Here is a 12984-nt window from a genome sequence, read left to right on the forward strand (position 1 = left end):
GAGACAAGGTAGTTTTAATACAAAAATAAAGCTTTATTCTTATCAAAAGCCACCAGCTGAGCCAGGTGTAGTGGCAGACACCTGTCATCCAACTACTTGGGTGTGGCAAGAGGAGCACTTGGGAGTATGAAACCAGTGTGGGCAACACAGTAAGACCCCATCCCAAAGGGGGGACCGTAGGGGATGGGGGAGGGGTGATCCAAGGCTTCCAGAATAAATGAGCCAGAGAGTCCCCTCTGGGCCATGCTGGGTAAAAATCAGAGCATCTGGGCTCCAAAGGTTGGCTTAGGTGCAGGAGCAAAGAGCATGAGACCTCATGATGGTTCTAATATCCCAAAGACGCCATTGTTTACCCCTAAAAGAAGCTTGGGAGGCAGGATAATGTGTGACATTGAGAAGCCAGGTCAGCCACGAAGAGCTATCTGCTGGAGGGCATGCACCCGATCCTGAAGCTGGACCTCCTCCTGATGCCTTTCCAGAGCCTGCAGCCCTGATTGTTGCAGGAAGGCCTGGACAGCCTGGGGGTAGAGAAAAAAATAAAACTAATAATTAAATACTTGAGTCCCCATGCCCTAAAACTCAATTCCCACAACCTCATGGGTTCCACTTCATGGAAGAGGGTGCATTGCCAACAAGATGATGAGTTCTAACCTGCAGCCCACATTAGGCTAGGCTAGCCCAGTCTAGTCCAGAGAAGCAACTATAGTTAGGACTATAAGGTAAAGGAAGTATGGTGAGACCAGAGGTGTCTGAGCTGGGGAGAATAGCAGGGCCCAGGGCCAGAAATCTACCTCTGGCCGATACAGGAATAGCAGCTGTAGCAGCTCCAAACTCTGGCCTACTACTTCAGTATCAGAGAGGGCCAACGTGTTCAGCAAGCAGGGAAGCAGGGGTCCTGGCCACAGCTGCCGGCAGTAAGCTGGACCCTTCTCTGCAACATTGCAAAGAACTGTGAGTACCTGTGGAGAGACATGTATACAGTCCCCAAAAAGATGAAAACCAAAAATTTTAGAATACATGTAGTGCTGACCACACACCTAGACACTGTGCCTGGTTCTTTCATATACATGTATTGTAATCCCCATTTTAAGTGAGACTGAAGCTTAAGGTAGGAAAGTGCACTAATTCAATTTAGGAACTCGCCTAAACTGGTCTACCTCTGAAATTATACCACACCACCTGCCAGCTCTCAGCTAACCGTTCTGAGGGTTCAGGACTGTTTTTGCTTACACTTTGACAAGGAGGTCCTAGACTCGTGACCCAAATACATACCAGTACACTAACCACATTAGATAGTGGCAACAGCTGCAAGAGGGGCTCAATCAGATCCAAGGAAAGCAAGGAGGTACACAAAGTAGGACTGTTTGCTGTAAGGGAAAAAGTCAGTATGAAGTACCTTAAATTTGGGCCTGAACCACTGTCCCCCAAATCCTATCCACTTTAGACATAGGTAATACTTCCTCATAGCCCAAGCTAAAGTCCAGGCCCTTCTCAGTCTAGAGCAAGAAGTGCTGCTCCAGACCAATGGTCTATAGGGCCCTGTGGATAAGGAATACCTGCCCCTGATGCCATCTCAGTCCTGGAGCATGTGCAGTAACTTGACTTCCTGAGTTCAACAGCCTTTGCCCCTCTTCACAAGGCCCTTAATTACCATTCTCATCTCCCTAGGAAGGCAAGGATTTCAGAGACCTGACTATGATTTTGGGGACCTGAGCTCCTGGATTTTTGAAAAGGCTTAGGGAAGCCAGAGTCTCATAGAGATCCCTACCCTATCATCATCCTTGGAGTCCCCTTCTCCTGGCCTGACTGGAAGTTTAATTTATACCTCTATATCCTATAGTACAGTAGCTTCTGGCTCTGGGGTCTGGCTATCACCAGGGGATTGAGTCAGGAAAAGGATTCCATATTTGTGATGTGTATGTATGTACATCCAACACCCCATAGATGTGTACTTGGAGTGAGTATGGTGTTTAAGCACTGGAGCGCATAGTAGGGAATTAATGTGAGCACATCTGTGTGTACTGCAGATACACCCATTCTGTCCCCATGTGTGTTTGAGTCCATGTGTGCCCATGGCAGAGGGTTTTAACTGCACTTCCAGTCTCCTTGCTCATGAGACCCAGTGTGATCACTTATCCCCAGAATCCTGTGTACTGACTAGGTCAGGCAGAGGCCTGGCTGGGTTTGAAGGACAATAAGAGTGCTTCTGTCTTAAAAATGTTTCTGACTGAAGCCTTAGCGGAGCCTTATTACTTATTTACTTATTTACATATTGAGGCCTCTTTGGTAAGCCTGGGGAACAAGCCAAGGGCAGGAGGAGTATAAGGCTGATACCTCACATCCCTATACCCACAAGCAAGGACAGGGATCCCTGAACTATTCTTTCAACCCACCATGAAGGAACTGGGGCAACTGGAAAGGAAAAGCGCCTGACAGCCATAGTAGATAAAGGGTTCCTCTCCAGAAAGTCATTTCAGGGCCACCTGCCCGTCAAAAGATAAGTATAAAGTGGGAGAGGTTAAGTGCAGATCTTCACTAATGGTCGGCAGGAGGGATAAGTGAAGGGCATCTCCCAGCCCAGAATGTAGGGCCCGTTATGGTATTAGAAATGCTCTCCCCCATCCTCTAGTCAGCATTTGTTTCCTAACAGCTCTGTTCTCTCCTGCTTTGGTTGTTTGTTTTTTGGTACCAGGGATTAAACCCAGGGGTGCTTAGCCACTGAGCCACATCCCCAGCCTTTTTTATTGTGAGACAGGGTCTAAGTTGCTGAAGCAGGATTTGAACTTTCAATCCTCCTGCTTTAGTGGGCTGGGGCTTTTTTTTTTTCCTTTCTTTTTTTTGTACTAGGGATTGAACTCAGAGGCACTTGACCGCTGAGCCACATCCCCAGCCCTATTTTGTATTTTATTTAGAGACAGGGTCTCGCTGAGTTGCTTAGCGCCTCATTTTTGCTAAGGTTGGCTTTGAACTCGTGATCCTCCTGACTCAGCCTCCCAAGCCACTGGGATTACAGGCATGCACCACCATGCCCAGCTGTGCGTTGGTTTTAATAAACATTCTGGTAATGGTAGAATAAATAAAAAGTAAAATTTTAAAATAAATTTTAAAATAAATTTTAAAAACTGAATAAATCTTAAATATAAAATAAGGACTGGGGATGTAGCTTAACAGTAAAGTGCTTGTCTAGCATGTGCAAGGCCCTGAGTTCTATCTCCAATACCACAAAAAATGAAGTTCCAGGTCTGGGAAGATTGTGGTGCATACCAGTGAGATTATTGAGTAGCCAGAGGCCCTCTGGAAGCAGGCTGGGCTGTTTCTGAAGGAAGAACTGGAAGAGGATAAATAAGGCTGCCACAATACGTTCATCTTTGAGTTGCATTTGCCCTCCCACAGCCTCTACTGCCACCTCTGTCAGCAGGTTGCTTAGACACCGGAGCACAGGGCATGCGAGCTGCAAAGACAAGATGAGGGTTAGGTGTGAGAAAGAAGGGGTTATCTGAACACCAGAAGAGAAGAATATCTTCATCTAGAAAAGATGTCTACCAGGCTGTTCTGTTTTTTTTGTTTGTTTGTTTGTTTGTTTATAGTGCTGGGGATATAACATAGGGCCTTGCACATGCTAGGCAAGTGCTCTACCACTGAGCCCCAGCCCACTACCTGTTCTTTTAACTTACCAGCTCCAGTCCTGCCTCCTCCGTTCTCTGGACAGCCCCCGCCAAGTCCAACAGCAGTAGCCCCAGAGTAGACAGAGCCCCATGGGTGATGAGCAGAGCATTATTGACCTGACTGTGCAACAAAAAACAAGCAGTCATTATCCAGGTAATCCCACCTTTAAGCTGGGAAACAGCCTAAGTCTGTGGGTCTCCTGGGCCAAAGAGAGGACCCCAAAAAGGATGAAAACTCACTACAGCAATTCCAAAAACCTAAAATTCAAAGGCCTAAGTGTCATGGAAGGAAGCCCTTTCCCTGGAGTTCTGCAATTTTCCCAACTGGCCTATGTTACCTACAGATGATGTAGTGAAGGCACCAAGCAAACTCCACAGCAACCCCAGGGTTCAGTTTGGGGCCAGGTTGCATCAATCGCAGCATGTGCTGGGGGAGGAGGGAGTCCAGGATAGAGCTGCCAACAGAAGAGCTATGAGTAGGAACCATTAAGATGCCAATGGTTCCTCCCAAATCCTTTTAGCAAGAGGCAAAGTGTCCAAACCCAAAGCTCTTCCTAGTCAGACATACAGAGTTAAAACGTTCAACAGCTTTGGAAATCAGATCTGATCAGGTATCCATGGGCTATACTACCAAGAACATCAACCTTGGCTGCACATGTGGAGAAATAATTTTACTTACGGAATGATCTTCTCTGGAGCTTCCTTAGCCTGCAGAAGCTGGGACAAGGCATATCCAAGGGCTTCTAGCACAGCCACATGAGGGGACTAGAAGTAGACAGTAAAATCTGTCTCTGGAAGCTGGGTCATAAGGTCTCCTAAGACTCAGCTCCTTGACAGAGCAGAGACTAGAGCTACCCAATCAAAGCCAATGGAGCATGCAAAGAGGAGTAATAGGTTTGCCCAGGGAAGAAAAAAAAGGCACTCACCTGGATGCAGGCAGCCAAGGCTGAAACAATGCCCTGTGGCAGGAGCTGCTGTCTCACAACCTCACTCTCTACGATCAGATTCCCCAGTGTATACAAACAGAGCTCCTGAGAGCAGGAAACAAAATCAAGGGCTGCATTCATCTCATGCCACAACAGAGATGGGATAAGAAAGATGAACAGTCTGGTCCTAGAAGCTTATAAGAGGGTAGCTAAATGATGGGTATACACATTGCTATAGCATCAGGGGAAGCGGGGGGGTTTTGTTTGTTTGTTTTCCTTGCCGCTACATATAGCTTGAATTGGAACCAATTTGTTTGGTTTTGGAACCAGGGATTGACCTTGCCACACTGAACCACTAAGCCACATCCCCAGCCCCCTTTTTATCTTCTATTTTGAGACAGGGTCTCATTAAGTTGCTTAGGACCTTACTATGTTGATAAGGCTGGCCTTGAACCTGCAATCCTCCTGAGTTGCTGGGATTACAAGTATGTGCCACCATGCCCAGCCCCAAAATCACAATTTTAAATTCTAAGCTCAGAGCAAGGTAGGAGGGTACAGGGCTTACTATGAAATCTGAGCTGTGACCAGAAAGGTAGGTGAGGAGGTAGGAAGTAGCTGGCAGGCAGGCCTCAGCCACCACAGACTGCTCAGAATGAGAAAGCTCATGCAGGCACCGAGCTGCCTCAAGCTGCAACAGGGCTCTGTTGCTGGTCAGGAGCCCAACCAAGGTCCGCATGCTGCCCTCCAGCCTACATGAATGAACACCAGAGATCTGTTAATCATGTGCTCCATTCCCTTTACACTGTCCCCTCAGAGCCCCAGCTGACCCATATCCACACAGACCTGATGAAAATTTGCTGTGTCTCAGGGTGCTGCAAGCCTCGACGAAGACTGACCAGAGCCTTCTCTCTCTCCTTTTCCTCTGTACCCCGCTGGGCTAGCCACAAGAACTCCTGGACCTGAAGCTCAAAACAAAGACAGAACACACAACAGCCAAGAAGCAAGTTCTGAGATCCTCTCTACCCAATTCACCTGGGAGGCCTTCAATATCACACCACCATCCCTAAAATTTGTCATGAATACTAATATAGCTAAATCTTGCAAGGGATCACACAGGTTGGGAATCAAGAGCGAGTACGAATACCCGCCCTACAACATACCCTATGAGGGACCTGAATCCCAGTTTCCTCACATGAAAATGAGAATGACAGTATCTACTCTGTCTTTTTAAAAGGTTATTTCAAAGGTAACATTTAAACTCCTCAGCCTGGCAAAACCTACTCCTTCAGCCATTCTCCCCATGTAACCTACACTCCAGCAACACCTGGCATGATGTGATTTGTTTTAATGCTTCCAAGCTTTTGCATGACCAGTCCCTCTAGTCTTCCTTCAATAGACTAAAGAGTTTCTCTTGCCAGGCACAGTGGCACACGCCTATAATTCCAATGGCTCTGGAAGCTGAGATAGGAGAATTACAAGTTCAAAGCCAGCCTCAGCAACAGTGAGTGGCTAAGCAACTCAGTGAAACTCTAAGTAAAATACAAAATAGGGCTGGAGATATGGTTCAGTTGGTAGAGTACTTGCCTCACATGCACAAGGCCCTGGGTTCAAACCCCAGCACCACCAAAAAAAAAAAAAGGGTTTCTCTTGAGCCTCATGTTTCCTTCCATTATGATAGGTGGTATCATATCACTACTGTCTCCTTCATTGGTCTGTAAGCCCTTCAAAGAAAATAACTTTTCATCTTTGTGTACCTCAATGCCCGCCACATTGTCCTGGCATAAAGTAAGCACATAATGAATAAGCAGTATAGGCTAGGTGTTAAGTGCTTGGTAAACTACTATATGAAAGCATGCACAATACAAATACAAGGCATACCCCAGTGCTTGCTGAAAGTAATTTCATTATTTCATTCAATAAATACTGAACATTTATTGTATTTCATATACTGTGCAACCATTTGATTTTTTTTTCTTTTTCTTCCCTCCAGTACCAGGGATTGAAGCTAGAGCCACTCTACAACTAAGCTACATTCCCAGCCCTTATTATTTATTTTTGAGACAAGGTCTAAGTTGCCAAGGCTTGCCTTGAATTTATGATCCTCCTACCTCAGCCTCCTAAATCACTGGGATTACAGGCATGCAATCACACTTGTCTGCCATCTGGGTTTTCAATGATGGCAAATAAGATAGAAGGATTTTGTGAATTTAGAGTCTAGTTGGAGCGTCAATAAACAAGCAAATTAGATAATACAATTAATATTCTGCAAAAAACAAACAGGTTGTCAAAATATCAATGCCAAAAGAGATCCATTTTAGATCCTACAGATACAAAATCCTTGAAACAGGAAAGGAATTGGTATATTATTCCAGGAAACGAAAAGGGGGCAGTGGTTGGAATGAGTAAACTGATACAGGCTGGAGATAGGCAGAGGTGAGACCATGATGGGCTTTGCAGGTCATAGGAAAAATTTTGGTCTCTGTGTTTTTAAAAGACCTACTGCGAGTGGCAAATGTGGAAGCTTTTAGGAGGCTGCTGTAATATCCAGAGATGGTGGTGACAAATACGATGGCGAAGTAAGTAAAAAAATTGTTAAGACGTAAAAACGGTCAGGACTTGACAATGGGATGATGTAGAAAGAAGGGACAATTTATTGTGGAGGATGATGCCCCTATTGCTGGTTCGACCCACTAGATGGAGACGTAGAGTGGATCGCGTTCAGGTAAGAGGCAGACACACTTCAAATACTAGCGAGGCTTGGTGTCCGCAGGAATGGACTATAGCGCGAACCCAGTCCTCCCTGGCCTGCTCACCTCGGCTTCTCCCAGAACCGCGGCCGAAGATTCCCCTCCGGCTTCCTCCGGGTCGTCCTCTCTCAGCAGTCTCTTGCTGACCAGTTGCTGCTCCCTCCGCGCCTTCCGCAGTGCTGGGAACAGAATCGGCTCAGTGGGTGAGAGGCGACGCGGACCCAGAACCCGCGGGTCGGAGCGGAGGATCGCCTCCCCCCATCTCCAAGCGCCACCCTCACACCAATGCTGCCTCGCCCGCCCACACCTGCCTCCCGCTCCCGCCGGCGGCGCCGTAGCTCTTCCACCCCGCAGGCCATCAACCCGGGGCGGCGGGGCAGTCGGGTCCACATGGTAGAGATGGGGGATATCCACAAGGAGCTCACTAATCTCAAAACAGCTACACCCGGCCGTACGGAGAAAAATGGCACCAACTGCGCAGCCGCAGCGCAGAGCGGGGGGGGGGGAGGGGGGGGGAGGGACGAAGCGAGGGCGGGGCAAAGTGGAGAGGAGGGGTAGGGCCGGGCCGGAATTCCAAACGAGGGCTGGTTGGCCAAATCTCACAACGCCAGAGACAGAGCTAGGATTCTAATACTAGTTGCCGACTTCGCTGTCATTGTATTTAATGAGGAGCTGTACTCACTGCCTGGTCCTCGAGGATGTCTCAGTGATCTAACCTAGCCTTGGGGCATGGCTCAGGCAATCAGCGTATGCCTACAGGATACGCAGGAGGCAGTGTGGTCTGAAGCTTCCTTGTTTGGGTTGGGGACAGATGTACAACTACTCCTCAATTAAAAAGCAAGTGTGAGAGGCTGGGGTTATATCTCAGCGGTAGAGCTCTTGCCTCGCACATGTGAATCACTGGGTTCGATCCTCAGTACCATATTAAGGTAAATATATCTATATCTATCTATATATGTTATCTATAGATAGATCAAGTGTGAGAGTCAGATGGGATAGTGCATGCCTGTAATCCCAGTGACTCAGGAGCCTGAGGCAGGAAGATCACAATTCAAAGCCAGTCTCAGCAACTTAGTGAGCCCCTGGGTTCAATCCCTGGTACCAAAAAAAAAAAAAAAAGATTTTCAAGTAGCTATTTCCCTAGAAGTCTAGAAATATGAATTTGTGAGTGCTGTCATAAATGCTTAGCCCTTACCGCCATCTGGGACTCTTGTTTTTTGTTTCTGGGTTGTCCCCCCCCCCCCTTGGCAAAACGGGTGATTTACTAATTAATCCTCATTCAACATACTTCCAGCCCTTCCTTCTAGGCACAAGAATTGCCCTGGAAGGAGGGCAGGGAATAGCAAGTTACAAATGGGAAATATTTCTTCTTGGCTGAAGTTGCCCTCCAAATGCAGTGGGATTTCCACAAGGGAGTACCCCAAATCTTTACAAATTAGGTTGGTTTTATTGAAAGCACTAGGTGCCAGGGTGATCAATCCAAGGCATTTATTAGAGGAAGGTAACTACTGAGTGGGCAGCAGTGTCCTAACTTATTACAAACTGCAAGAGAAAGATGTTCTACCTATATATGTTCATAACAAGGAAATCAGGGTATGGAGTTTATATGAGAGGTTAAGGAATTTGGCTTAGATTCTGGGCTAGTTTGTTTCAGTGTTTTGGGTAACAACCTAAATACCTTTACTTGTGCTTGGGAATGCTTAAGGCCCTGGCTTGGGTTCAAGCCTTCAGGGGAAAGCATGCAGCTGATCAGGTCACAGAGCCATCAAACACTTGGTATTTCTTGGTTAAGCTGAGAGAAAAAGTGAGAACACCTTGAGGACTCTACAGGAAATTTACATTTAAAATATCTTGTTTTCCAATTTCAGGAGAGGAAATAGTACTGTGAATAAATGATAGAGCAACTAGGTCAATATGTGTCTGTTAAACACCTGTTTTTTGTTTTTGTTTTTGTGATGCTGGGCATTGAACCCAGGGCCTTGTGCATGCCGGGCAAGCACTCTACCAACTGAGCTATATCCCCAGCCCTGTTCATTTGTTTTTGGTTTTGGGGTGTTTTGTTTGTTTGTATTTTGTTTTATTTTAAATACTGGGTGGGGATTGAGCCCTGGACACTTTACCACTGAGCTACATCCCCAAGCCATTTTATTTTGAGACAGGGTTTTGCTAAGTTGCTGAGGGTCTCAGTAAATTCCAGAGGCACCTTGCACCTGGCCTATACACCTTTACTTTTTTTTTTTTTTTTTTGGTAGATGGAAACAATACCTTTATTTCACTTATTTATTTTTATGTGTGCAGAGGATCGAACCCAGTACTTCACGAATGCTTGGTAAGCACTCTACTGCTGAGCTATAACCCCAGCCTCCAGACACCTCTACTTTTAATAAAGTTATTAAATAAAGGAATAAATAAAGGGGGAGGAAGAAGAGTTATTCTTCAGACCAACTTCCTTTTCTCAAAGCTAGTTGTACCCTCTTTTTTAAATATTTTTTTAGTTGTTGATGGACCTTTATTTTATTCATTTATTTATAGTGCTGAAAATCGAACCCAGTGCCTCACACATGTGAGGAAAGCGCTCTACCACTGAGCCACAACCCCAGACCTAGTTGTACCCTCTTAAGACAACAGATGAAGTTTACAATCTCTTCCAAAAAAAACATCTAATTAAATATTGATAAACCCACTCTGATTCCCTCTTAAAATTGGAAGCCATCTTGCCACAAAGACATAAAAGCTAATTTCGGCTTTACTATAAATTACTGCAAATTCTGAACTTGTTTGGAATGTCTGCTTGTGCCTTGAACTCACCCATGCCTGGCTTTCCCTGACCAGATAGCAGCCCTCTCTGAAACTTTAGTGAGGCCTCATAAATCTTGGCCTTCCCTGGCCAGAAAATGACCCTCTCTGAGGCTCTAAAGACTTCATAAATTCTGATGTTGGGCCAGCAAAAATATAAACTAGCATTTATGTTATGCTCGTCAGAGTTTTGTTATCTGTAACCTTCCCCTTTGTGTAACTTTCTAAAAGCTGGGTTGCAAGAAAGCTGTAGGGCTGTCTTATTCCCATGATTTTTTTGGGAGAGGCAATCCGGCTGGTCGAAATAATAAGCTTGCTTTTAATTTGATTTTAATTGGAGTCAGTGGTCTTTTCTTTGCGCCCTGGTCTAACAATATCTGAGGAAAATCAAGGACTTGGATTTGGGTGGCCAGAAGATAATATTAACCAAGACTAGAGAAAAGTAAGGAAAACCAATTTGACTGAGTCCCTGGAATATATACCAGGAAGCAAAAGTGCTGGCTTAAGACTTAAGGCACAGGGGATCATCCGTTCCCCATTCCTGCCAGACAAGCCTGGGGCGCCTGAGTCATTCTGCATTGCCTGGCACCGGGTGTCTAAATGCCCTCAAAGAATTCTTCCTGGTTCAGCCCCTCTCCCTGCATCAACCTTCACTTGGAATATTTCCTAGAAGGGAAGTGCGTAGGGCTATTGGCAGGAACAGATGTGGTGAAGTGACCAGGGTTCACAGAGGAGGAAACGGAGTGACATCACAGGATTGCCCAAACTCTTGGGGCAAACAGGATAGATAAGCGCATGGGACTGGAAGCCCGAGAGTGCGGCCAAAGCCATTCCCAGAGCCCACTCAGGCCATAGAGGCTTTCAGGATTTAACAACCATGGTGAGTTTACGGTCTTGGGGTCGAGCTGGGGGCACCTGAGGATCCCTGGGGACTAACTGGGACCTCCCTGACTTTTGCTGTCTCTCCAGGAGAACGTGCGCTGGTTGTTGCTTTTGCTACTGCCGCTGCTGGATATCTCTGCAGCCACTCCGGATCCCTGCGAGTTGGACGAGGACGACATCCACTGCGCCTGCAACTTTTCGGAACCGCAACCCGACTGGTCCAGCGCCTTCCTGTGTGTAAGTGCGGTTGATGTGGAGATCCGTGGCGGCGGCCGCAGCCTGGAACAATTTCTGAAGCGTGTCGACATCGACGCAGACCCACGGCAGTACATGGACATGGTCAAGGCTCTACGTTTGCGGAGGCTCACGATTGGAGCTGCACGGGTTCCTGCTCTACTGCTATTTGGAGCCCTGCGTGTGCTAGGGTATTCCCGCCTCAAGGAACTGACTCTAGAGGATTTAGAGGTAACAGGCACCATGCCGCAGCCTGTAGGAATCCAAGGGCCAGGGCTTTCCGTCTTGCGCCTTCGCAATGTGTCCTGGACTACAGGAGGTGCCTGGCTCCCGGAACTGCAGCACTGGCTCAAGCCGGGTCTCAAGGTACTGAATATTGCCCAAACACACCCGCTTGATTTTTCCTGCGACAAAGTGCTCACTTTCTCGGCCCTCACCACCCTAGACCTGTCTGACAATCCTGGACTGGGAAAACGTGGACTGATGGCGACCCTCTGTCCCCACAAGTTCCCGGTCCTCCAGGATCTAGCGCTACGCAACGCTGGAATACAGACGCCCAACGAGGTGTGCTCTGCTCTGGCTACAGCTGGTGTGCAGCTCCACCGCCTAGACCTCAGCCACAACTCGATGCTCGCTACTGCAAAACCCGAGGATCCTGGGTGTGTCTGGCCTAGCGCGCTAAACTCCCTGGATCTGTCATTTGCTGGGTTGGAGCAAGTGCCTAAGGGACTGCCGGCAGAGCTCGAGGTACTCAATCTCAGCTGCAATAGGCTAAATAGGAAGCCACGGTCGGACGAGTTGCCCAAGGTGGGTAACTTAACACTGGACGGAAATCCCTTCCTGATTCCGGGAACCTCCAATCCCAGTAGCATTGTCCCCTCTGGAGTAGTCCCAGCCTGTGTGCATTCACCCTTGGCGGTGGGGATGTCAGGAACGCTGGCTCTGCTCCAAGGGGCCAGGGGCTTTGCCTAAGGCCCAGAGGAAAAGAATCCATAGACTTAGATTGCCCTGGCTTGGGGGAGCACCATCAGGACAATCAGCACTTCTGCCTCAGAACCAACCCTCTGCCTCACCTTTATTAAATCTTAAAGGATGGACCGATGTAATTCAACAGACCTTTACTGGGTGTCTGCTATGTTCTGGGCTCAGGGGTGAATGTGGAATCCATCATACTATAACTTTCTTCATTCCTACTCCCTAGAAACCTTGCCTACCCTTCCAAGAACTGCAGGGACAGAAAGAACAGCAAAACATTGCCTGGCTCCAGGAGAAATAATGGATGCTTATATAGTCAGGACTTTCTGAGCAGATTACTGGAACTTGGGTTAATGGATGTTTAATGGTAAACATATCATGGAAGATACAAAATGTTTCCTTTCCCACACACTGTCCAAAAATCAAAGGTAATAAAACCCAGAGTCAACTGGGTGAGATAGAACATGCCTATAATCTCAGCAACTCAGGAGATTCAAGTTCAAAGCCAGCCTCAACAATGTAACAGGACCCTAAGCAACTTAATGAGATTTTGTCTCAAAATAAAAAACAGAAAGGGCTGGGGATGTGTGCTTGGGTTCAATCCCCAGTACAAAAAAAAAAAAAAAAAAAAGTCATTTGCTTCCCTGCTTCCTCCCTCACCACCCCTTCAGGGAAAGGGCAAAAGTGCCCCCTGTCCTACATAAACTTTGAATTTCATCATTTCAGGGGTTCTCTCCCATAGTGTAAAACTAATTTGTC

General features: G+C 47.0%; 2 protein-coding genes across 6 annotated transcripts; one reads left to right on the forward strand and one right to left on the reverse strand.

The window, feature by feature from the left end:
- Positions 1-9: 9 nt before the first annotated feature.
- Tmco6 (transmembrane and coiled-coil domains 6) lies at positions 10-7797 on the reverse strand. 5 transcript variants are annotated; one of them, XM_076856851.1, is made up of 13 exons: positions 7646-7797; positions 7405-7517; positions 5435-5550; positions 5157-5340; positions 4592-4696; positions 4345-4430; positions 4004-4120; positions 3675-3786; positions 3407-3451; positions 3265-3328; positions 1273-1367; positions 792-959; positions 10-518 (listed from the first exon to the last, which is right to left on the reverse strand). In XM_076856851.1, the coding sequence occupies exons 1-13, from the start codon at positions 7728-7730 to the stop codon at positions 405-407; spliced, it is 1404 nt and encodes a 467-aa protein (XP_076712966.1). In that variant the 5' UTR covers positions 7731-7797; the 3' UTR covers positions 10-404. The 5 variants fall into 5 exon arrangements, with proteins under 5 accessions (XP_076712966.1, XP_076712964.1, XP_076712967.1 ...); XM_076856849.1 differs by having other exon boundaries at positions 3265-3451; XM_076856852.1 differs by lacking the exon at positions 4004-4120 and having other exon boundaries at positions 3265-3451.
- Positions 7798-10931: 3134 nt separating this feature from the next.
- Positions 10932-12305, forward strand: Cd14 (CD14 molecule). The gene is made up of 2 exons (XM_076855970.2): positions 10932-11014; positions 11104-12305. The coding sequence occupies exons 1-2, from the start codon at positions 11012-11014 to the stop codon at positions 12220-12222; spliced, it is 1122 nt and encodes a 373-aa protein (XP_076712085.1). The 5' UTR covers positions 10932-11011; the 3' UTR covers positions 12223-12305.
- The last annotated feature ends 679 nt before the right edge of the window (positions 12306-12984 follow it).

This window comes from Callospermophilus lateralis, chromosome 5, assembly GCF_048772815.1.
Source record: "Callospermophilus lateralis isolate mCalLat2 chromosome 5, mCalLat2.hap1, whole genome shotgun sequence".
In the NCBI taxonomy this organism is placed as follows: domain Eukaryota; kingdom Metazoa; phylum Chordata; class Mammalia; order Rodentia; family Sciuridae; genus Callospermophilus; species Callospermophilus lateralis.

Excerpts from the sequence above, each read along its gene's own strand:
- Tmco6 (XM_076856849.1), bottom strand. The coding sequence starts at position 7,730 with ATGTGGACCCGACTGCCCCGCCGCCCCGGGTTGATGGCCTGCGGGGTG. Across the intron at positions 5,341-5,434 it reads ACACAGCAAATTTTCATCAG|GCTGGAGGGCAGCATGCGGA; the intron begins GTCTGTGTGGAT and ends TCATTCATGTAG. Across the intron at positions 4,697-5,156 it reads GTCACAGCTCAGATTTCATA|GAGCTCTGTTTGTATACACT; the intron begins GTAAGCCCTGTA and ends TCCTGCTCTCAG.